The sequence below is a fragment of the Raphanus sativus genome, chromosome 9 (assembly GCF_000801105.2).
Source record: "Raphanus sativus cultivar WK10039 chromosome 9, ASM80110v3, whole genome shotgun sequence".
NCBI lineage: Eukaryota > Viridiplantae > Streptophyta > Magnoliopsida > Brassicales > Brassicaceae > Raphanus > Raphanus sativus.
In genome coordinates this window covers 18,940,950-18,966,029 of record NC_079519.1, presented here as the reverse complement: position 1 = coordinate 18,966,029, position 25,080 = coordinate 18,940,950, and the positions used below count along the sequence as shown (strand labels likewise).

The 25,080-nt window shown below is 34.0% G+C and overlaps 3 protein-coding genes, 1 long non-coding RNA gene and 1 other non-coding gene across 6 annotated transcripts; 3 read left to right on the top strand and 2 right to left on the bottom strand.

Annotated features, from left to right (window-relative positions):
* The first annotated feature begins 2,756 nt into the window (after positions 1-2,756).
* On the top strand, positions 2,757-2,863 carry LOC130500489 (small nucleolar RNA R71). The gene has a single exon (XR_008939112.1). It is a non-coding gene; the product is annotated as a small nucleolar RNA R71 (small nucleolar RNA).
* A 1,397-nt stretch (positions 2,864-4,260) lies between these two features.
* LOC108824247 (pentatricopeptide repeat-containing protein At1g64100-like) lies at positions 4,261-6,455 on the bottom strand. The gene is given in 2 exon segments (XM_018597628.2): positions 4,261-5,578; positions 5,580-6,455. Coding segments are annotated over 2 exon segments (1,125 nt in total). The 5' UTR covers positions 5,895-6,455; the 3' UTR covers positions 4,261-4,768.
* Positions 6,456-9,504: 3,049 nt separating this feature from the next.
* Positions 9,505-11,469, bottom strand: LOC108824248 (heavy metal-associated isoprenylated plant protein 44). The gene is made up of 3 exons (XM_018597629.2): positions 11,043-11,469; positions 10,363-10,438; positions 9,505-9,850 (listed from the first exon to the last, which is right to left on the bottom strand). Exons 1-3 carry the CDS (start codon positions 11,190-11,192, stop codon positions 9,528-9,530), a joined length of 549 nt encoding a protein of 182 aa, XP_018453131.1. The 5' UTR covers positions 11,193-11,469; the 3' UTR covers positions 9,505-9,527.
* A 10,636-nt stretch (positions 11,470-22,105) lies between these two features.
* LOC130499608 (uncharacterized) lies at positions 22,106-23,347 on the top strand. 2 transcript variants are annotated; one of them, XM_056993856.1, is made up of 4 exons: positions 22,106-22,450; positions 22,588-22,675; positions 22,763-22,852; positions 23,158-23,347. In XM_056993856.1, the coding sequence occupies exons 1-4, from the start codon at positions 22,445-22,447 to the stop codon at positions 23,277-23,279; spliced, it is 306 nt and encodes a 101-aa protein (XP_056849836.1). In that variant the 5' UTR covers positions 22,106-22,444; the 3' UTR covers positions 23,280-23,347. The 2 variants fall into 2 exon arrangements, 1 of the variants encoding a protein (XP_056849836.1); XR_008938501.1 differs by lacking the exon at positions 22,106-22,450 and having other exon boundaries at positions 22,477-22,675; positions 22,932-23,347.
* Positions 23,348-23,389: 42 nt separating this feature from the next.
* On the top strand, positions 23,390-23,751 carry LOC130499814 (uncharacterized). Its single transcript, XR_008938674.1, has 2 exons — positions 23,390-23,583; positions 23,692-23,751. It is a non-coding gene; the product is annotated as an uncharacterized LOC130499814 (long non-coding RNA).
* The last annotated feature ends 1,329 nt before the right edge of the window (positions 23,752-25,080 follow it).

Here is a 25,080-nt window from a genome sequence, read left to right as displayed (position 1 = left end):
ACATCATGCATCGCTGGAAGGTCGCTGGAGCATTGCACAAGCCGAATGGCATCCTCCTGTATGCATATGTTCCATAAGGGCATGTGAACGTCGTCTTCTCCTGATCATCTGGGTGGATGGGAATCTGAAAGAAACCTGAATAACCATCTAAAAAGCAATAGTAAGGGTGGTTAGCCAATCTCTCAAGCATTTGATCAATAAAAGGAAGCGGGAAGTGATCCTTACGAGTCGCAGCATTCAATTTACGAAAATCAATGCACATGCGATGACCAGTAACTGTTCTAGTGGGGATCAATTCATTCTTTTCATTGGTTACAACAGTGATCCCACCTTTCTTAGGTACTACATGCACGGGACTAACCCACTTACTGTCAGAGATCGCATAGATCACACCTGCTTCTAGAAGTTTCATTATCTCTTTCTTTACAACATCTTTTAGATTCGGGTTTAACCTCCTCTGATGTTCTACAGAAGTCATCGATTCATCTTCCAGGTGTATTCTATGCATGCACAGATCAGGTGAAATGCCAGGTATGTCAGCTAGAGAGTAACCTAAAGCCTTACGATATTTCCTCAGCTCACACAAAAGCAGAGCAGTCTCTGCATTGTTCAGGTCAGCATTCACAATGACAGGATATGTGGAGTTGGGTCCAAGAAATGCATACCTGAGTCCCTTGGGAAGGGATTTGAGCTCTACCTTTGGAGCTTTCAGCTCGCTCCATGAGTCATCGGGCTGAGCTGCCGGAACAGTCGGGTTCTGAGGCGTGGTTGTTCCAGTTGATGTGCTGGAGTCACTGTTCTCCCCTAGACTTAGATTCGCCACCATCCTCTCCATACTCCTGGCTGAATCCAGGATCTTGGCATAGGCATCAGCATCAACACTCTCCAAGCTTTGCTCGGCTTCAGCTCTGACTAAGGCGAGTTCAAGTGGATCCTCGGTGAGAATCTCCTCGATCATACCTTCATGCGGCTCTAGGGGATCACCATCTTCTTGGACAGTGAAGGTTTGTCCATCCAGCATCGGCTTCTTGAGCATCTGATCCATCTCAAACTTCATCACAATATCTCCAAGGTGGAGATCGATCTTCCCTTGTCGGACATCAATGATAGCTCCAACGGTGCAGAGGAATGGTCTGCCTAGGATCAGAGGGTCATTGGAATCTTCCTCAACTTCCAGAACAACGAAATCGGCAGGAACAAGGGTGTTTCCGACCAGAACTTGAAGATCCTCTAGGATCCCAACTGGAGACTTGACAGATCGATCAGCAAACACTAGGGACATCTTGGTAGGCTTGAAGTCCGAGTATCCAAGGCGCTTAGCCACAGTGTATGGCATGAGGTTTATGCTCGACCCTAGATCGACCAATGAGCATGAGAAAAGTGTTCTCCCAATCTGAACCGAGAGAACAAACTTTCCCGGATCACCCATCTTCTTGATCCTTCTGTTCTGGAGCACCGCGCTGCACTCCTTAGAGACAATCATGAACTCATTGTCATCAGATATCTTCCCAGAGATCAGTCCTTTGACAAAGCTGCGCATGGATGGTATCATCTGGATCGCACTCATCAGAGGGAGCTTGACAGTTAGGTCTTCTAACATCTTCCTGCACTTCATCTCTTCCTTATCCTTGCGTGTAGCCTTAGCTGGAACAGGGTAAGGAACTTTTGGCACATACTGACGAGCAGGAGAAGGCGCTGCAGTCGGTGGAACAACCCCAGCGGGTCGCTCTGCTTCCGTCGGAACAGTCTCAGTAGGTTGTTCTGCATCATCCTCACCTGTGGGTACAGCTTTAGATGGCTGATCCGACTCCTTCTGCTTTCCTTTCTCAGCCGATGTGAATCTCCTGGGGTCTAGATCAGGCAGTTGCTTTCCACTCCTCAACCCTACTGCATTGCACTCCTTGGGGTTCTTGTCTGTTTTCCCAGGGAGAGTTCCTTGCTGTCTCTTCACGTTCTCAGCAGTCTGAGCAATCTGAATATCCATCTGTCTCATATGGCTTGAGACATTGTCATACTTCACACTCAGGTCATTGAACATATGATTCATCCTGGTGTTGATGTCGTTTGTGACCTGGTTCAGTGCTTTCCCTTGGATCTGCTGTCCTTGGAGCAGCTGGCTCATCATATTGGCGAGACTCTTCATGTCATCATGCGGAGCAGTCTGAGTCGGTTGTGCAGCTTGCTGATTAACCGGCTGTTTCTGGCTGTGGAACTGAGCATTCTGAGCTGGGTTAAGGACAAAGGTTCTTCCCTGATTGCCATAAGGCCTTTGATATCCACTGTTCTGACCTTGGTTCCCTTGAGCTTTATCGTCTGGTTTAGGGGCATTGAACAGGTGGGGATTGTTCCTCACGTTAGGGTTCGGGTGATAGTTCTTGAACTGCCATCCTTGCCCATTCACATAACTCACTTCATGCTGATCCTCAGCCGACTGATCTGCCTCTGATGTGCCTTCTGCGGTAGCTTTATCCTGTGGGGATTCTTCCATGATGAAGACTTGGTTCTGGTTACTCTTAATCAGCTGGTCGACTTTGGCAGAGAGCTCATCAATCTTGCTGTTGTCGATGCTCTTCACCTTCTGAGTGCGATCAGTCTCGCGGTTATTGTCGGCTGAGCTTGAGGCCATGTTCTCAATCAACTCGAATGCACCTTGAGTGGACTGAGTCATGAAATCTCCTTTACTGGCTGAGTTCAAAGCGTTCCTGTACTCCCAGCCTACTCCATCGTAGAACACTCCCAGCAGATAGTCTTCCTCAAAACCGTGATGTGGGCATTCTCTGCGGTAGACATTGAATCGCTCCCAAGCATCACAGAACGGCTCGTCTACCAGCTGTTTGAAGGTCACGATCTTCTGTCTCAGAGCTGCTGTCTTCGATTTCGTGTAGAAGTGGCTTAAGAAAGCTTCTCGGACTTGTTCCCAAGTGGTGAGTGATCCGGTGGGTAGTGAATCAAGCCAGCGAGCAGCTTTCCCATCAAGAGAGAAAGGGAACAGAGTACACTTGATGTAATCGGGTGGTACTCCATTCGCTTTAGTGAAACCACACATCTTCTCAAAGTGCTCGATGTGGTCCATCGGTATCTCAGCAGGAAGCCCATTGAAGATCTTCCTTTGCACTAGACTTATCAAGGCTGGCTTGATCTCGAAGTCTTGCCTTGTGCACGGTGGAGGGGTTATGGCAGATCGCGTAGCGGGCAGATTACGCAGTAAGTTTCTCTGGCCGATCTGGACCACTCCCTCCTGTTGGTTCGCAGCATTCAGAGCAGCTTGCTCGGCAGCAGCTTGCTGCGCTTGGATCGTCTGCTGCATCTGCTGCATCTGCTGTTGCATGAGTGCAAACGCAGCAGTGAGATCATCTGGATGATCACCCATGTTGGTGTTCGTTGATCTCGGCTGTTGACGGTTCTGTCGTTCCAATCTCGCTAGTTCCTCGTTAGAAAGCTGATGTAATGGTCCTTGTGCGTTGCTCCGAGTATGTCTACTGGTCATGCACCTGGATCATCAGCTGAAACAAAGAAAATAACACGAGTTAGATATCTTAGACTAGATATGAAACCGAAAATTAGAGGTAAAAAATCTGGTCCCCGTCGCAACGGCGCCAAAACTTGATACACTAAAAATGAATCCTTGCTACTGCCAAGTTAACAGTTGCAATTGTAGTACTTGAGATTCAAATCCAGAGGACCAGTCTACACTCTAGTTCTATAAGTTTCAGAATCAAGCTAAGAAGAAGATATGATTTGGTTGAAATAGGCGATAGTAAACAAGCAAAATAAACACGAGATTGATTCAATTAAACAAGAGCTAGCCTAGGGTATTTCATTGGGTGTTGAATTGGAGCCAAACAATTATTCAAGCGCGATGAAGTGCTTTCTAGAACTCGGATCACTAAGCTGGAACACTCCACTGTCGTGGCAGTGATCGCTTTGCAGATCGATCTCACCACCTAACTGTCGTTGGGATGAGGATCGATTGCAAGCTTTAGAGAACAGGTCCGATCAGTTCACTTACCACCCTAATATCTACTTTCGCTGATTAGGGATACTAAGCTCATTCAATTACATGTCAAGTTATCATCCTAAGCGGTTAACTAGGTGATGAACTAGTGATCTAACATCAAGTGATCAGTTTAATGAAAGCAGTAAGAACAGTATGAATGAAGAACAGTTATGGATCGCTTATCTATGTTTAGCTCATGTCTCAACACCCTAAAAACCCTAGGCGAGCAAGGTCACTACTCGATCATGATGCACATAGACAAAGACATAAATCCTGAATAAAATTGCATAAGAACAGAGTATGAAACAATAGGGTTCAGATGATCTTCTCTATGAGAGGATTGGTTCTTCTCCCTTACAAGTTGCAGATCGCAAATACTCAGTGTTCTCTTGTAAAAACTAGCGTAAAAAAAATAGAAAATAGATAGGTGGCGTTTTATATGGAGGCGCCAATCAGAAGGAAAGAGATTAGGGCAACAGGGCTTCAATTCCCGAAATAGGAGTTTCCATATTTGTCTGGAACAATCACCGGATCACTCCGTCTGCTTGTTCCGCTTGAGAGAGATCAGTCTCGGGACTGTTCTCTTGAGTGTTCTCCGCAGGAATGCTCCAAAAGGACTTCTTTTCATCAGGCACCTTCTCTTCTTTCTTCTGCTAACTCCAGACCTGTAAAAGGTCAAAAAGGACTAGACTGACACGAATTAGTGACTTGAAACAAATGAAAACGTATGTACAATGATGTGAAAAACACCATATATCAATAGTCCATTGATCATTGAGCTATATAGGTGATAGTATCTGGGACTATACCCCTGAGGGGCATCTCCTCGTATAATTCCTCAGCCTCTAAAAACTTCCCTTCATTGATCAAGCCGCTGATCAATATATTGTAAGTTTGAACATCAGGTTCCACACCATTAAAAGGATGACTAGCATCAATATCCATATTACTCTTCTGCATAGCCTTAAACATTTTCAATGCATCTTTTAGTTTCCCATTATCGCAGAGACCGTCCAGCAACGTGTTACAAGTTACGACATTAGGGCACACGCCACTAGAAATCATCTCCTGTAAAAGGTCTAGAGCAGCATTAAGATCGCCCACCAGACAGAACCCGTGAATAAGAGTGTTGTAAGTAACTGTGTTAGCAACTAATCCTGTTTCAGTCATCTCATGGAGAAGTTCCAATCCATCATCTACCCTCTTAGCTCTACAGTATCCCTCTATTAGAGTATTGAAAGTGATTACGTCCGGAGAGCAGCCCTTGGTAGCCATCACATAAAACATGTGTTCCGCAGCATCAAGACGATTATGTTTGCAAAACCCATCGATCATTGAATTATATGTAATTCTACTAGGGATTATACCCCTTGGAAGCATCTCATCGTATAATTCTTCAGCCTCAAAGAATTTGCCTTCCTTGACAAATGCATTGATCAAAGCATTATAAGTTACAACATTAGGGTTGATCTTCCGTTCTAACATTTCGTGCAACAACTGCTCCGCGTCGATCCATTTACCAGAGCTACAAAAACCCGTTATCATACAGTTGTAGGTAAATAAATTGGGAAAGACTTTTTTTCTCTTGCATTTCAATGAAAAGATTTTGAGCGTCGCTATGACGTCCGTCTTTCCAAAGGCCATCAATGATGGCACTATAGATTACCACATTGGGTTTGATGTGGTTCACCTCCTCCATCTTCCTCAGCAGATTCAGTGCAGACACAGTATCTCCCTTCTTACACATCCCATCTACGATTGTTCCATAAGTAATCTGGATAGGCTGGAGACCATCTTCCACCATCCGATCAAGCAGAGCTACGGCTTCGACAACTCGACCCTGGCAGCAAAGACCGTTCATCAGTGTGTTGAACGTTATGACATTTGGTCTACGCATTTGATGGAAAAAATCCAAGGCTTCAGAAACCCTACTTTCCACACATAAACCATGGAGCAGGGTGTTGAAGGTAACAACAGTGGGATGAAACCCAAGCTTGGTGAGCTTACCAAACGTAGACAAAGCAAAGGGCAGCTTAGAGCAACTGCAGAAACATTTTATCAGAATAGTGAAGCTGTATGCATCACGTGGAATGCGCCGCCATTTCCATCTTTCTTAAGGAGAGAAATCACGAGATCAGGGCGTTTCATCCTCACTGAACAAATCAATCGCGTCATCTAACCCTTTGATTTCATGAAACCCACTTTGCAGCTTCAAACTCTCTCCTCCAAAACCTGCTTCGCAACTCTCTCCATCCCTGCTTGCCTTGGCCAGAGTATCACGAATCGATCTCGTACAGAACAATCTAGCCGCAGACACAGCAGGAGAAGAAGAAGAAGAAGAAGACGACTTGAATCTACAAACCCTAGCCAGCATTTTATTTTTTTTTCGCCTAAATTTTGTTCTTCGTCGATCTCTGAAAAAAACTCGTGACTGAGAAAATAACGAGAGCTCAAGTATAAACGGGTTCCATTTGTTTAACAAGAACCGGTTTAATTTGAATTATACGATTTCCGGTTCAGATTTGTCACCAGTTGATTGATTGACTTCCTTGTCTAAATCCACAGGGCCACATGATTCACTAAGACCATCTCCAATGTATTTCCTTATTTTTTTCTTCTATAATAGAGATGTATTCTTTTCCAATATATTTTTCTATTTTTTCTTCTAAAAAAATATTCTTAAAAAATTCTTTTATTATTTTACAACTAAGACCTTTTATTTATAAATGTTGAAAATTCAACCACTCATGTAATCTTTTTAATTTTCACAAAATTGCAATATTATTTAAGCTAAAAATTTTATTACAAAAAGCTATCATATATAATAAAATAAAATAAAGTAGACATTACCTAACCATAATACTATATTTTACATAAATAATTTGTTAATGCATTTCGAAGTGAGAAATAAATATTGATTAATATTTAGGTTGAACTTAAAGATTTTTATTAATATGTTAAAGATATGTAAAAATTTTAATAGTTAAATTTTAATTTTAGTTTCGTTTAAATAAAATGTTAAATTTCATTTGTTAATTTTTTTAATTTTGAATAAATTAATAGTATTTTTATTTATGATTATTTATAATTGTGAAAATTTATAAATTATTATGTAAATTAAAACTGTGTTATTATATGTAAAAAGAATTATGTTTATCTATAGACATGTATTTTAATTATAATCATAAAAAATTAAAGGACCATTTGAAAATAAAAAGTATGCATCTATTATAGAGGAATGCTATTTTTTTTTCTAAATATAGAGGTAAAAATAGTAAATCTATATTTTAGAGGAAGAAATAGAAATGAGTTGGAGTAGATTTTACTCTATTATAGAGTATAGAAGCAAATATAGCATAGGGTTGGAAATGCTCTAAACGTCTAAACCCAGAGCCGAGAGAAATTGATAAACCGAGCTATTGAAACCAGTAGAGTTCCGGTCAGTATTTATTACTAACCCTTCTTGTTTAGTCCACTTTTAAAAATCAAGACGAACAATCAAAGACCATTTACAGACTATCCACTTCTAAAATTATTATACGATCATAAAATTTATCAACAGCTAGGTGTGTTAAATAATTATATTAGAGGAACCAGTTAATGACATTTTTATTGATGTTATAAGCTAACTTAAAATATAAACAAAGTTATTTACTTTGGAGAACCTTGGCCGTCAATACCATCCCCTATTTCACTCAACTCTTAAGTAACTAAACATTTGACTCAAAATTAAATTGGATATGGACATAAACAATAAGTTGGACATACCACACTGCAATGAGAAAAAATCAAGAATCTCCATACTAATTAGAAAGACCTAACCAAAATCTAATCTATTAATTTAGGGTTCTACTTTTTATCTACTACTGTTAAGAGGTTAGGACCACTTAATTAATTATTTAATATGAAATATATAATTATTTATATTAACTCTTAATAATCAATAAAAAATTAATAATAAATCAATTTTATCAATATATTTGAATTTTATTTTAGCTATAACAAAATCTGTTGAAAAAAATCAAACAAAATCCTGCCAAACATTTTAAATATTTATTATAAAATAATGTATTAATTAATTTTGAAATTAGTATTATAATAATATTATAATTATTGTTAATTAAAATTTTATCATAAAAAAAATTATGCTATTTTATAAATTTATCATTATAGTCTATGTTGTATTTAAATAGAGGTGTTTTATGAAATAAATATGAAAATAATATATTAAATTGGTTGATTAATCTATTTTTTAAAATGCTTTTATGTAAATAAATTTATCACTCACCGTTAAAACATTGTGAACTATGTAATATTTTATGAAAGAATAAAATTACTAACATATGTTAAACTTTTATTTACAACTAGATATATTATCTTTCTGTTTATTTTGAAACTCAAAGCAATATATTATCTAAAATTTATTATATAAAAAATATAATAGTGCATAACTAACATATAGTTTATGTATTATTTACAAAATATGTCACTAGAAATATTTAATAATTTAATAATTAATTATTTTTTATGATATATATATATATATATTAATCATGACAAATATGAAACCTAAACTATAAGATTATAGAATAATAAATATATAACACTAAATGTAAATCAAATATTAAAACGTGTATGATGATATCAAAATTATAAATGAAAAATATATGCACGTATGTTCATGTCAAAACTCTAGTTTATACTATTAAAAGAAAAGGCGAAACGATCGAAACTATTCTTTTTAACATATCAATAGCATTGATAAGCCACTTCATATTTTACATAATTTCTCACTTTTTAATAAATAGATACCGTTGATTTGTTGTTCAAAAAAAAAAAGATACCGTTGATTTTTCAGCCATTATCTAACAACTGCCTTAATAATTCACTTAATTCAAATATATATGTATATTACAATGTCTTGTTTGGAGGAACTGATGAATCAGTTTTATCAGTTGCATTGATTATAAGTCACTTATCATGTCTTACATAATATATTGCTCGGAGGCAGTTGAAAAATACTTCTAAATTTGTAACATATGAGTACTAAACATGTACGATTTTAAATTGAAATTTCTAAATACACCTAGACCTTCCCTCTTCTTTTGGCTGACAAAGGTTATATTCCATGCTCACATGCACGCACCACAGAATTTTAGACATCGATTTCTAGGATTGAAGTGGTTAATATATAAGAATTATTCAGTTTCTATTCCATAATTATTTTAACATGGATAGAAACAGGCCCTTCATATGCATACAAGATATTTCGAATAACTAGATAGAGTACATATATATCCAGGTTGTAGTACAGATTTTGCTTTCAAATTGACGAAACTCCCACCTTATTCAGCGGGTTTAGCGGCTATTGTCTACATTCTACATTAAATATTTAATATTTCTTACAACAGTAATTTTGTTTTACATATCATAAAATGGCTGCTATACAAATTAGAAAAAAAGAAGTTCTCATGTTTTATTCTATTACTGTTTATTTTTTTGCGTCAAGTTTTCAGTCGTTTAGAAACAGCTACATGACACGGCATGCATTGACGTTATCGTCATTAAACATATTACTAACCCTGTCGTCTCCACGACTACCTACAGGGATATTACCATGTTGTTCCGTACCATTATAACCATGTCTGTAATAGTTATAACTCTCTTTAAACTCTTTTGAGGGATCAACGAAATAGTTTTGAGTGGATGTGAAGTAAAGTGGAGGCTCAGGGTATGGCCAAAACTCAGCTCTCTTCCCGGCTCGTCTCACGGCTTTGAGCACTTTGTTTCTATCGACATATCCCACCACTCTCACTCTTCCCATCTCTCTCTCCACCTCTACTGAATCAACTCCTGTGATTTCAACCAATTTCATTAAATATAACCTTGTCTTTAACAAGATAAATTATTAACTGATTATGTACAATGTAACATCAATTAATTAATATCTCATAAATTAATAATCTCTAATTCTGGATTAATTTCTTGATCCATTTAATCGCAACAGAAATTGATGTTTCTCTAAATTTAATAATAACAATTTCATATCCTTCTAATTAATACTTCATCCGTTTCATATTAATTGTCATTGTAGAGAATTTTTTTGGTTGTAAAATAAGTGTCGTTTTAGCATTTTGATGCAAAATTTATTAACTTTTCTGCTGTTTATTTTTCTATTGATTGAAATAAGAGTAGGTGTACGGGTAATGATGTTTTATATGAAAAACATGTAAAATTAAATAATTTTTAAATCTGTGTGAAAAATGTCAAAGTGACATTTAACGGAAGGAGTATAAAGTATCATAGAATGGTTTTATGTTTTTTGTGTGAAAAAGTGGTTTTATGCTTGTGGTTTATTTTGGTACCTCGGAGTTTTGAGATTGCCTTCCTAACGATCCTGACACAACCAGTGCAACACATCCTGACCTTGAGATCAACCGTCTACACGTAGGACCAACACAAAGCATTAGGTTTCGTATGAGAAACTTTGGATGTATACACGTACACTAGAATTTCTGTCAAACGGATTAACAGAAATCATGAATATATAGAAACTTAGTAGACCATAGGAGAATTGACATTTAATGGAGCATGTTTAACACGAGGTAAGCTAATCCGTTCTGCATATACTCAAACAAAACAAATTCAGCGAAAGCTAAACAAATTAAATTCCACCAAGTACTGTGGACATATGAAAAGCTAGGCCATTGTATTGGGATCAGCATGTGGTTCAAATGTTCATCAGTGGTCTCGCCTTTTTTATGTCCTATTGGTTATACAATTATTACTTAAATAGTACAACAATTCCAGCCAGAACCAAACATTGTTTATATGTTTATTTACGATACATACCACCATTGTATGTATATAATTTTTTCATCATTAACTTTCCAAACCAAACTGAATGGAAAATATTTTGATTCTAACTCGGTATAAATTTTCTAAATGAAACCCAAACGAATTTAAGAAAAGAAAGAAACCATTGCCTGTGATTGCGATTGCATTATAGGCAACAATGAGCTTGATTTCAAAGAGAGAAAATAACCTGCAAAGAAAGTGGGCGTTTCTTAGACATCCTGAAGTAGCTGATATGTGTGGTGGGTCTTGGGTTAGACTTAGGACGGCGTCGGAAAGAGAAAAATCTTGCTACAATAGAGACAAGGGATCCGAGACTCTTTGCTATAAAAGTAGACATCTACGATTGATTATTGTATTTGGAATATACCATAGAATATCGAATTCATATATACGTGAGGTTAAATATATAGACATCTAGAGAGATGAAAGCTTGGGAGGTAGGAGAAGCCGAGACACATTTCGGTCTGAGTAAACAAGAGAAGAGACTAACTAAATTACGGAAAGAATATGTAGAAATTGAGATGGATATGTTATGTAAAGCAAAGTAAGCAGCTTTTTGTTGTTACATATCGTGATCTCTCGAACGAACGTCGACGCTATTGCTAACTCCTGTTTTATTCCTACCTTTAATAAAATAATCTTGTTAAGCTGTTTTATTAAGCAGGGATCGACCTTATGACGAGGATAAGTATATGTACACGTTCATATATAAAAATCATTAACTAGTTTAAAATATAACAAAACTGTTATCTACCAGATTGTGATCGATATAACCGGACCGACAAAGACCGTACCGACCGCAGGAGATAATGTTTATCGACTGTTGTACTTATCCACTTAGGATAAACACGACCTTATGTATATATATATGTAAGACCCCTGGTCGAGATTAATAACAAAAAACATGTTTCCCCACTTAGTTTCATAACACGTTATCAGCACGAGACTCTAAAATCACGAGCTACCTCAAAAACCCTAATTGACAGCGCCACTTCAAACAGATTGTTCTCTCCAACCGTAAGGATCCAAACGACGAGCCACATACCAAATTGAAGCTTTTGACGAGACGAATCCAACGCCGTCGGCCTCGCCTCTATCTGACTCCGGACGCGCGCTCACGCTCTATTCTAAGACGCGCCGTCAAGTGACCTAAAATCCTGAAATTCTAAAACTCATCCGACGACTTCAAACCGTTCGTTCTCTCAAACCCTAAGGATCCAGACGACGAGTAACATATCAAATTGAAGCTCTGGACGAGACGAATCCATCGCCGCAAACCTCGTATCAATCCAATCTCAAACGCGCCCTCACGCTCTGTTCTAACCGGCGCCGTCAACTGCCCTAAAGCCCTAATCTATTCTTTTGTTTTACAATTTGTGTTTGATCATTATTCTAACTTGTTTTTGACTCTTGTGTTTAAGGTTTAATCAAGATCAAATCCTTGATTCATAAATTCCATTCAACCCAATTGGAGGTTAAGAAGAGGCGACCAACTCCTGATCTGTTCCGGTCATTCAGTTCGCGACCCGACTCGTTCCTGCTCTCGGTTGTCCGGTTCTTCAAACATCAAAGTTTAGGTAATTAAAATTCTGAAACCTAAAAGAGAACACATACTGAATTTGGTTGATTGATAAAAGTTTAAAACCACTAAAATTTGCAAAACCCCAAACCCTAAGATATTAGATTCCAAAACCCTTTGAGTAAGTTCGAGCTTTTAAGTTCAACAGAGATTGTTTCTAACAATTAAACTCGAAACCATGGTTTTGAATCTCACAGCCTGATCTATTGATCTATAAAGTAACTAAAACCCTAAATATGACCTACTATGTATTATGGTCTAAAAATTAATTAAAATTCATGATAATCTTCTAAAAATCCCCAAAGTTAGTTTTCCATCATCAGAATCCGACCCATTGGTCTGGAACTATGTGGACAATGATTTTTCGGTTTCTGGTCAGAAATTGACCTCTTCAAATAAATTCCGAAAAATTAATTAAAATTCACCAAAACTCATGATAAATCCTAACTAAGAAACCCTATAAGTTGTTTCATCAAATTCGTTTTTAATCACATAGGCATAGTGTAAATTTTTCATACCGAAAAAACTGCATAAAAAGTGTGTGATTGTTTGAAGTGTTTGAATCACCTAGAAATGATTGTTAGGATCTCATTCTGATTTTGGTTGAATCATTGGAGATTGCTAGAAAAATTTCGGATTTTTCCAGGTTGCTAAATTCCAAATTTTACTTTTTCTAAAACTTTCCGGTTTTGTGAAAATTGACTTTTATGGTTTCTGAAAATTTCCATATTAGTTTTAGAATAATGAAAGATTTCTAAAACTTGTTTAAAACCATAGTTGAATGTTTCCAGATTGCTAGAATGCAAAATTAACTTTTCTAAAAACTTCTGTCTTTGAGAAATTGCCTTTTATAAGTTGCCGGAAACTTTCCATTTTTCTTTTGAAAGATTCGAAAAATGCTATATTTGTTAAGATTGATCTGATTTTTTTTGAAGTAATATAATGACTATTCAGATCAATGTTTTCGAAAATAATTATTAAAAAGTGAAACCCCATATTTTCGAAACTCTAAACCCTATTTTCTCTCTCTAGAATCCGATTACTTTTAAATCATCTAGAATCAATAGTTTGATCTGATTTAAATTTTTTTAGCTCATCTTGATCATATAGACATTGATTGCTAAGATTGCATCATGAAACATTTTTTTTGATTGATCATATGAGAAAATCGGATTGCTAGATTGGATGGAAAATTGGATTGCATTGCATAAAAATCAAAGGTTGAAAGAAACCAAAGTTGCATTGCTATATTGACTAAAAGAAATCGGATTGAATTGAATAATTTAGAGGTTGAAAGAAACCAAATCACATTGCATAAATAAAAGGTTGAAAGAAACCAAAATGCATTGTTTGAATCCGATTATAAATCAAATAATAAGACTCTAAAATCTATATTTTCAGATGTCGAATTTGGATTATCCAGCCCTTAATCTCTCTGGAGATAATTATTTAAAATGTGCCATGAACACTGAACACTGCAATTGTCCTAAAGATAAGAGGACTTGACAGATGTATCATCAAAGGCGAGTATGTAACTGAAAACAAAAAATATGGGGCAGTAACAATTATTCGCCAACATCTCACTGAGGATCTCAGAGATCAGTATCTAAATATTAAGAACTCTCTAGACCTTTGGACAGAGTTAAAATCCAGATACACAATAGTGTTATTACCAAAGGCTAGGCATGAGTGGATAAATCTCAGATTTCGGGACTTTAAGTCCGTAGATGAATATAACTCAGCTCTAATCAAAATCGTTTCTAATTGAAACTATGTGGTGAAGAGGTAACAGAGGAAGATTTACTGGAAAAGACATTCCTCACAGCTGATCCAAGGGATCTATTGTTACAATATACCTACAGAAAAAAAAAGGTTTCACCACTTATACGAATTTGATCTCGTATCTATTACAAGCTGAGAAGAATAATGAGATACTAAAGAAAACCAGTGAGATGAGACTTCCTGAAGCCAATAAGGCTGGAGAGAATAAGTATGAATCCAAAGAAGCCACGTCCTGAATAATAAAAGGAGTGGCCAGCTTATACATTGCCTAAGAATCAAGATTTTGACATTCTGATTTTATGTTTTGATTTGTTTGTCATTTACGATTTTTTTTATATAATAAGAGTTGTTTTAGTTTTATATTATCATGTTTGACTTGCTTGATAATTTCTTGATTGATAAATGACAAATGAAAATTTAAAAATGAGTATAGTAATTAAAATTATCCGACCAAAGGCATTGCCTAAAGGGGGCATGAATTATTCACCCAAATAAAAGATCCATTTGAGTTATAAAATTTTGAAAATGAATGGTTTCCACATTGAACCAATGGGCAAAGGAAATAAAAAGTTCCTTCAAAATTATAAATAAAAATCGCCCTAGGCATAGAAATGGTCGAAACTGTACTCCCGACTGATCTAAACTATGCTAAAGATCAGTATGATAAAGGCAAAAGGCCTAGGTAACCAGATAGGTTAACCCACGAAATTTTATACACTTTATGGCATGACTGGACTAGCCATCCAGGTCTTTAAAATTGATGCAAAAGATTGATATCGAAAAAGGCACAAAAGAGTTATCCCATAGAATCTCACGTTGTGTAACATGTACACAAGGGAAACTCATTAAGCTATAATGTTCCAAGCATCTAAAAGATTTATAGCATGTTCATGAGGGGGAGAAATGACACTCCCGTGGTCCATGAACAACACTAAAAATCCGAGTGACATGGTTTATGACCATGATAGAACTTGGCCGAATTGATTGTGATACAAAGATCACTACCCAATGCTTGGGGACACATGGATTTACATGTATAAGATTAAAGTGCATCATGCCATATAAAGTGAGCATAGATATTCCCATCTCTGATTGAATACGGGTCATGAGCCAGACATATACCATCAGATATTGAATTAACCACCACAATAATATGTGCCGTCTAGGATGGAACCTCATAAGAAGATGAGATAAGATTGGGAATATATGTTGGATATGAGAATGCTTTCTCCCACGATTTTATAAGAAACCTTGAGCCAAATATGGGTGATTAGATTAAGGCCATGTTTACGGATTGCATGATTAAATCCGACTATCCAACATCAGGGGGAGAAAGAAATAAGCTGGTACAAGTATAAAGAAATGGAATGGTATTAACCATCCTTGTCTTGGCAAGATCCTCGGACCAGAGAATATGATTTAAGACATCCAAAGAAAGATCATACAAAGCTAGCTAAAAGAATGCCAGACAGATTAGACCCGAAAAGAAAAAAAAGAATGACTAAGTCATACCAGCTTAAGCACCACGAAATTAATGTCCTAGAAGAGACATAATCAAGTTGCTATAGAGTCTAAAGATAGACCAATATGTTCCATAAGATAAGGAACCTCGGAAATGAAAAAAAAAGGTGCATAGAAATGTCATATCCGAGGTCATAAGGGAAACCAGACCAGACATTGAGACAAGGCTGCGCAGCTAACATCTAAGGTACCATACCATGTAGTTTGGGACGCCAAACTGCAAGGTAAATGAAGGTTCTTAGTAAGAATGAAATCTCTAATCGATTAGTTCATGTCTAGAACACAATGGAACACTATAAAAGAAGTGTCGACACATACATAAACAAATGATAAAGATGCATAAGAAAATAGCACTTGAGTTGTAAAAGATATAAGCGAGGATCAGAATCCACGAGAATACAAGAATGCATTCATAGACTAAAAGAAACCGTGGGGGTTTAAGAAAGATTCAAAAAATCTATAAAAGAGATGGGTGTATTGGCCATATATATAGAAACACCATCTGATGAGATAAACTAGTGAAAATGGGTCCTGTGTGGGAAAGGAAAAGAAATCGTGAGACATGGACTAAGGTGTTCATATTCCTATTTAAAGCATTCAAGGAATGGCTTGATTACACAAGGATACTCACAGAGACCAAGGAACAGATTATAAAGAGATATACTCCTATGTGGTGATGCTACTACGAAATTCGAAAATGATAAAGGTCTGGATATAAGAAAAGAGAAATGTAGTAAGCAGCATAATTGATCACTGGATAAAGATATGATAAAAGTATCAGAAAGATGAGAAAAGAAATTCTCATAGAATAGTTTTGTTCCTAAGCTATTCATGGACTGAAACAAGGCAGCTGCAAAAGATAGACTAAGAAAATAATTAGTACAATCAGTCCATATATCCCTATAGAGGATATTATTCCTTGTGTTATGTTTATAACAAACCAACCTAAAGAGAGGTTCAATAGTTTCAATGATACAAGTTATCAATTGATTAAGGCTATATCTTACATATGGTAAAACTGCAGAAAAATCATAGCCGTGTGAGTGTGTGTATGATTAAGTCAGCACGTCTAAAGTGAGAACCATAATCTAAGATAGTGACCAGAAACATACATGGTCGTGGCTTAATAAATATAGTATTGCTAAAGGTAAGAAAAGATCGATAGCCATGTATAAAAGACATGAGTGCATTTGACTGCGAATTCATAGTTTGATGAGTTCCATTGCAGCAAATAATTATTTATGGTATGACCTTAGACACTCATGGTAATGGACGTGTATAGACAAGGTCTATAATATAACATGGATCGACAAAAGGAAATAAAGAAAGATTGGCTACAATGGATAAAACAATTGGCACATACGAAGAGAAATAAGTCCAAATAGGCAAAAGATATAAAGAGAAGTGGTTCGTATGTGTTTGGGTCAGAAGACTCAATATATATTGAATGTCCACGTTTTGATAAAGCCATATAACCAAAGTATATCTGTGGGACATGAAAAGGACCTGCAAGTAAAGTTTTATTGCAGACTATAAAGTCCATCCGAGCATCGTTCGAAGCGCCATCAGTCCGACCATGACATGGAGTGATCAGCAGCAAAGATGTACATCCTGACCACATCTTTATGGAGTTCCAAAGACATCAAGACGTCCAACATTCACTAGTTCATTCAAGGAGAATCCAGTTGATCATCTTCACCAAGTCACACGCAGCTTCAACGTTCAGGAAGACTCGGATACCAGATGGAATACGTCTACTACAGTGATGCATTCATCAGGGGGAGTTCATGTGTTGTACTATTTTTCCTGTCCATGGTTTCCCATTTTGCCACATTGGTTTTGGGGTTTTCCAGGAGAGGTTTTAATGAGGCAACATTAAGCATGCAATGAACCAGTACCGGATGTGTCGATCAAGGGAGAGTGTTATGTACCAGATTGTGATCGCCATAACCGGACCGACAAGGACCGTACCGACCGCAGGAGATAATGCTTATCGACTGTTGTACTTATCCACTTAGGATAAACACGACCTTATGTATATATATATATATGTAAGACCCCTGGTCGAGATTAATAACAAAAAACACGTTTCTCCACTTAGTTTCATAACAAAAACAACTTTTTTTATCAACGAAAACAACTATTCCCATAATTAAAAGAAGTGATAGGCGTCTACGTTAGACGGACGATGACCCTTCTAACACATAAGACAATATCAGACGTCTAAAATGACTAGTTAGAGCATCAACAACGGTTGAAATCTGTTTTGGGTTTCTAATTTTTTGTTTATTATTATTATTTTTTATCTGACTAAACAAAAAATAAAAATAAAACTAATCGCGGGCCGCCACATGTTGTAAAGTCCGCAAAATAGTGTAAAGAAAAGTTCATTTATTTGCGACTTTCTTCCTCTATTCTTTCAATTTGTGGTCCCCCCACTAAAACTTCTTCTAAAGAGCTCGTTGTTGATGTTCTTAAATAGTTTATGATTTTATAAAATATAATAATATAATAATATACTAAATATATATAATATTTTTATAAAATATCCTTATTCAAAATAAGAAAATTCATTGTCTTTTATTTACATAAGATGATACATATTATTATATATTAATTATAATAATTATAAATAATATGTCAAAATTATTTTTATTATAATATTAAATTTGTTTAAACTTTAGATGGTTTAGAAAAATAATAGATGGTTTCAAAAGTAATTGCCACAGTTTTAGAAGACATAGTAGCACCTACAGTTTAGGCGAATGTCTAAAACGCTATTTTGTGTAAACTCCAATACAAGATTTAAGGTTCAGTAATGCTAAACCAAATGCACAAAACAAAATTGAAAAATATAAACAGAAGTGTAAGGCTCATATGAACTACGCATTGGAGCCTATACGGTCAACCTAAATTCTAGAATGAACCTACAACTATTTGAAAATAGTAATTAAGCAAGCGTTTCGACCAGACACCAAATCAATTAAAACAAATACCATCAAAAAATCAAATTAGGCATAGTAACTGAAAACGTTAATCACAACTTAAGTATAAAACAAGGAGAAGAGCATATGAGATATAATTCAGGACTCACCAAACAAACAATTTCTACTTGCCTATGTTCTTATTCTTGTAGAAAGCTATGAAAATCATTTATCCCTCTCCTACATTTTCTTCTAAATTCTCATTTACTTTGTCGACATCTATACTATTAAAATTGAAGTACAATTTTTACATCCCCTTGATATGCTTTAGTATTTACAACAGTGGCACTGCAATTAAATTTTAACTAAAAACTTTTGGAAAATATTTGAAATATTCATATATTTTGATTTTCTGAATAACTAAAACCAATATTTCCTAAAAATTCTAAACGACATTACCTAAACCTAACATTCCCCATAAATGCTCATACCTCATAATATACTTAAGTTGTTGGATTTTTTTTTGTTTTTTTTTAAATAGTTATTTAATAGTATTTAACAACTTATGAAAGAAAAAAATGATGCAATTATATTAAAGTTAAATTAATGTGATACCCTACTTCACTTTCATAACTATAAAATTATATTCATTGAACTACGAAAATATAAAATAAAATATTACAATATAACTGTTGAAAACTATATAATATAATTATCTTTATAAACACAAAATTAATATAAATTATAAAATATCATCTATACCAAATAAAACCATAAAATATGTGATAAATTTAATTTCGCACAGATATTTTCATAAAAATTAAAATATAAAAACAAAAATAAACTGAATATTGTTTCCAATCAAAACGGGTTTCAATTAGTAAATTATATAATATATCTCAAATACTTGCACATGTAAATATTAATTGTCTAAAGTAAAATAAGCTAAAATTTTATTAAAAGTAATCCCGCGCTTTCAAGCGCGGATCAAAATCTAGTTTTTCTTAAAGCTTACTAGGTTATTTCAATTCTTTATTTTCACAAGACAAATCTAATTTATTTCTTGTTGTTCCCTTGGTCGAATTAAGACTAAGTAGCACCACTGATAAACCACATAATCCACTCAAAAATTAGGGTTAATGTATCAAGCAAGTAATAAAATAACGATTTGTTAACTATTTGAAGGTGGAAAAGGGTTTCTTATTGATACTCAAAGTTGACACAGCAATATGAATAGAGAGTATGTGAATACAAGTGAATTTGAAAGTAAAATTAGTGAAGTATTGACATATGAAGCTTGCTTCTGACCAATGAATTTTATGTGCGTTTACAGGGTCGAGTCTACTTAGACCATCCTAATCCCCTAGTCTATATTTGAGAAGTGATTTGCCACATGTCTTCTCTACAATCGTTTTCACAAAAAAAATTGTGATGTGGCTATTAAGATTGATGACATGTCATATGGTTAAATATGACATGGACAATTACATTTAATGCTGATATATATTTTTGGAAATATTTTTAGAATATGGCAATAACTCATATATTACATTTAATATTGATTTATATTTTTGGTAAACTTTGTAGAATATGGTAATAACTCATAAATCATCACTAAAATAAATATATTCAAATATGATATTTTGAATTTCGAAATATTATATAATTTTACTTTTATAATAATAAATTTTTTATTATCTAAAATTTTCTGAATTAAAAAAAAATATAAATCGTAATATCATTAGTTTCTTTTAGATATCTACAAATTATATAAATATTATTTAGTTTTAAATTTTGATAACTATACAATTTTATATGATTTTTAGTAATTTTGTACAAGTTGATATAATAATTTAACCAAATGAAATAAATAATTTTTTTATCTAAGATTTTAACTTTATATATATACATATATATTCTTAAATATAATTTAAAATAAGAAATATTTTCTCTTAATTTTATGCTTAATTAATGATATTTGTATTAATTATTAGTCAAAATAAAAAATATATATTAATAAATTACATTTTAAAATATAAAATTTAACTTTTAAAAAATTCATCACTACACATGGTGCATGAAAACACCTAGATTAATAATGGTGACATAGCTACTAAAATTGATGACATGTCTTATAGATTAATATGACATGGACAATTATATATAATGTTAATTTATATTTTTGATAAAAGTTTTAAAATATGGTAATAACTCATATATTATATTTATTATCGATTTATATTTTTGGACTTTTTAAAAATATGGCAATAACGCATAAATCATCATTAAAATAAATATATTCAATTATGGAATTTCAAATTTTGAAATATCATTTAAACTAAAAATATTTCAAAAATATATACATATTTTTAGAAAATTATAAAATTAAATCATAAAATCAAATTAAATCGTAAAATCATTAGTTTCTTATATATATTTACAGATTTTATAAATATTGTTTAATTTTAATTTTTGACAATTCTGAAATTTTACATATTTATTTAATATATTTAATTAAAATAAATAGATAGAAAAATCTACCTAAGATTATAATTTTAAATATATACATGCACATTCTTAGATATAATTCAAAATAAACAAAATTGATTTTATCTCAATTTTAATGTTCAGTTAAATCAAATTTATATTAAAATACTGATAAGAAAAAAGAAAAATTATAATATTAATAAAAAATAAATATAATTTATATTTATCTTTTAAAAAATATTTTAAAATTCTTTTACTGCACATGGTGCAGGAACACACCTAGTTAGAGTATCAAAGGAAGAGTTCACACGCTTTTCAAGAAAATAAAATATTAAAATAATTCAATTCCGGTGAATCCGCGCCGCGTGAGGTCGTCCTAGTGAACTTCGTTCATCACTATTCTGCTGGCCCCGCGACACGTGGTGGCCTGCGATTGGTGTGATTATTAATTTTTTTTTTTTTTACCTGTGAACCTCTCTCCTCCGGTTCGCAAATGAGGATGCCCTTACATACTACTATTTCGTCTCCTTTTTGACGACAAACTATAAGGAAGCCAAAAGTAGAATTGATCATAATTTTTCGATGCTCAACGTGTACTTATTACTTACTCCGTACCATTTTGAAAAGGCAAATATTTGGTATTGTCGAATCTAGTAATAAGTATCTAAATTGTATTATTATTTTGTTACAATTTGTCCAATTGTTACTCGTTTTGTTTATTATATAACTGTACTTAATAAATAATTAAATATCACTAGTATTTGTATCTTTATAAAAGAAAACCAACAAAGATTTTTGTTTGAAACTCAAAATCTTTCATTAAAATATTAAAGCCAGATAATTAGGATTGGATCAAAAATCTATTATATATATCTTTATATATAAAGAAGTGTTTAAATCCCTCCCATGATGCCACCTAGGATTCCAGCTTGGAAATTGATCAATTATCCTGCTGCCACATAGGATACGCTGCGTTTCATTAAACGTGAAACCATCTGATTTTGGGTCTGAATTGGGCTTTGCTTTCAGAAACCAGAAGCTCTTCGCGTGAGGCCCATCGATCTAGAGTTTCGAAAGCGTTCTTTCATCTTCTTCCTAAAAATCAGAGAGAGTTGATTTAATCCTGCAGACCGTTTCATAATATCTGACTCGATTCTTAGTTCTCAGAGTTTTAGAGATTCTAAGTTTTTCGCTTCTTAAATTTTTGTGTTCAAAAAAAATTGTTTTTTACAGAGAATTTGAAAGTGGAAGGGTAAATTAAGAGGAGGATCATCGGGAGTAAAAGCAAACAAGATCATGATTGTTATCCTTCTCTTTCTCTCCTCTTTGTTATAAGGATCAAAATACAAATCATCATCATCGTTGATCCTCCTCTTAAATTCACACATAGCTGAGTTTTTCTTTTTCAAATAAAGCAACAACCGATTTTCTTTGTGCAGGTAACGATGTTCGAGAATAGGTATCCGTTCAGAGGATCTTCTTCCGCCGGCAAATACTCTTCGCCACCGCCGCCACAGACTGTCAATGGTAAGAACTGAAAAACCTAAGTTTGCATATTCTTCTTCTAGCTTTCTCTAATTTATTTCTCTGCTTGGTTACAATGGCACACCTAAGAGTCGGATCTTATTACGAAATCGATCACTCTGTTCTCCCTCTCAGAGTCTCAGATCGCCACAGCAACTCAAGTCCATCTGAATCGTCATGGTATCAATACTACACCGTTTCTATGTTACTTTATTAGTTTGTTCTTCTATCGATGTTCCGTTGGGTTATTACTTTTCAGGTGAGCAAAATCACTAGAAGCGATTAACTCTCCTGGTGGAGAATGTATATGTGTAATAATCAATGTTTTTCCTGGTGGAGTACTGAATCATTAACTCTCCAAGCAGGAATCTATGTATATATGAGTTACTTTGCCCATGAAAGTGAAAGCGTGCCTTAAGGTTTATGGTTTGTATTTTTTTGGTTATTCTCGGGATTTAATGGTTTTTGGTTTTCTCAATTTACAGCGAGAGAAAGGTTAGCTTTTTACTTGATGCGGAGGACACTATTGCTGAATACGAGAATAATGCAAAGGCGAAAAGAACAGAAAAACTGGAGAAACAGGAAGGCTAAGCACTTGATCGTTTGAACAATCTCGACCATGTAACTAAAGTTGAGTTTTTACACCGCCTCAATGACTTAAAAGATGGGTTCCGGAGTTTGTTGTATACATTTAAAAGAACTTTGATTCTCCATGAATCCTCTTTGATCCACAGCTTTCAGAAAAAGACAATGTGATGATCCTTTTGTTGTTTTTGTAGGAGTCTGTTGGTACTTCAAGGGCGATAACGTCTGAAGATGTTGAGCAGATGTTCTCAAAGATGAAAAATAAACGGAAAAGGATGGAGTGAGTTTAGTAGTCAATGATCAGAGGAGGTATGAGTATAATAAAGGTATTAAAGTCGTTTCGTTTACACATAAAGATGTGTGTTTCGTTAGTTCATCTCTGCTCTTTTAACTACCTTTAGCTCCTAAGTTATGCAAACAACTATGTACTTCAGGTATGGAGCTTGAAGCTTTTGTGTAACTGCTCTGATTAATTGATGTTATATTGGATTGTGCTTGGTTTGGTATTAAAATTCAAGTCAAATTACTGTAGAATTTATGTGTACAAATTAAAATAAAATTGAGTTACACTACACTAGCAATAAAACAATAAATATATATTTATATATGATGTTAATTAAATTTAGTTTACGATACTAAATTTAGGTATGCCTTTGACAAGAAGTACCTAAATTATGCAAAATTATAGTGAGTTAAAAACTAAAACGTGGTTCGGTGTGTTGGCGTTCGTTGGAAAGTGACCAGTACACCCACCTCCACGCAGATATAATAATCAGTTTTCAAAACAATTTAATTTGGACATGTTATCCTTCAGTAACAGAGGCACATGTTGTGAAGAATAAAATAGATTAACTCATTGGATGGTCCGAATGCCCTTTCTCAAAAAAAAAAAAATTTGATTGGAAGATCTGTATACAACACCAACAATAAAGAAGTAAGTTTCTGAAGTTAAGATTAACAAACTAAAGGTATAATAACATTTAAAAGAATAATATTCGATATCTGTACTTATCTTCACAATAAATAGTTTGTTCCATGCTTTGGAACATCTATCCATGCCACAACAGATTTTGTAACCAAATAAGGCTAATAGGTTACTAATATGATGTAAACAAAATACTTCATCTGTTCCGTAATATAAGATGTTTTGGAAGATAATATTATTAATAATATAAACTGAAAATAATTTGACCAATCATAAATAAAGTAGTTAAGTATTATTGGTTAACCATTTTTCAATAAAATTAAAGTATCTTAAAACTATCAAAATATCTTATGTTTTGAAACATCAAAATTTCTTCAAAACATTTTCTATTATACAACGGAGGGAGTATGATATTAAAACAAGAGGATACGAAAAATTGTTGTGGCTAACAAAGAAGAAGAGTTCATCTAATTCCAAATGATGATGTAAAATAAGCTAAATAAAGAATGAAATCCAGATTTTTAAATTAATCTTATATGTAACTAAACTTAATACTTTTCAATCAAATAAAAAATAGCCATTACACTTTCAAATTGTCATGCATATGTTCAAACTTAGATTATCCTGCATATATTTAACATTAAAGTTTCGTGCGTATATTTAAACTTAAATTTATTTTATAATAACCTCAAAATTAACTATGTAGAGCTATTAATTTGATTGAAGATCTCTATATCATTGATTTCTAAATAATATTGATACATGTTCTGAATTATAAAACCACAACAAAGTCATATTTAGACTTAACAAAAAAACAAATTCAGAGCTAAACTAATATTTAAATTTTAAGTTAATAAAAATTATATTAAATATTTACTCTAACTATTTTAACTATTTT

What these genes read in the sequence shown, in the direction of transcription:
- LOC130499608 (XM_056993856.1), top strand. An exon ending in GCCGCCACAGACTGTCAATG is followed by an intron (nt 22,676 to 22,762) that starts GTAAGAACTGAA and finishes GGCACACCTAAG; the next exon opens with AGTCGGATCTTATTACGAAA. An exon ending in AGTCCATCTGAATCGTCATG is followed by an intron (nt 22,853 to 23,157) that starts GTATCAATACTA and finishes CTCAATTTACAG; the next exon opens with CGAGAGAAAGGTTAGCTTTT.
- LOC108824248 (XM_018597629.2), bottom strand. Translation starts at nt 11,192, where the DNA reads ATGTCTACTTTTATAGCAAAGAGTCTCGGATCCCTTGTCTCTATTGTA. An exon ending in AACGCCCACTTTCTTTGCAG is followed by an intron (nt 10,439 to 11,042) that starts GTTATTTTCTCT and finishes TCCTACGTGTAG; the next exon opens with ACGGTTGATCTCAAGGTCAG. An exon ending in GGCAATCTCAAAACTCCGAG is followed by an intron (nt 9,851 to 10,362) that starts GTACCAAAATAA and finishes TTGAAATCACAG; the next exon opens with GAGTTGATTCAGTAGAGGTG.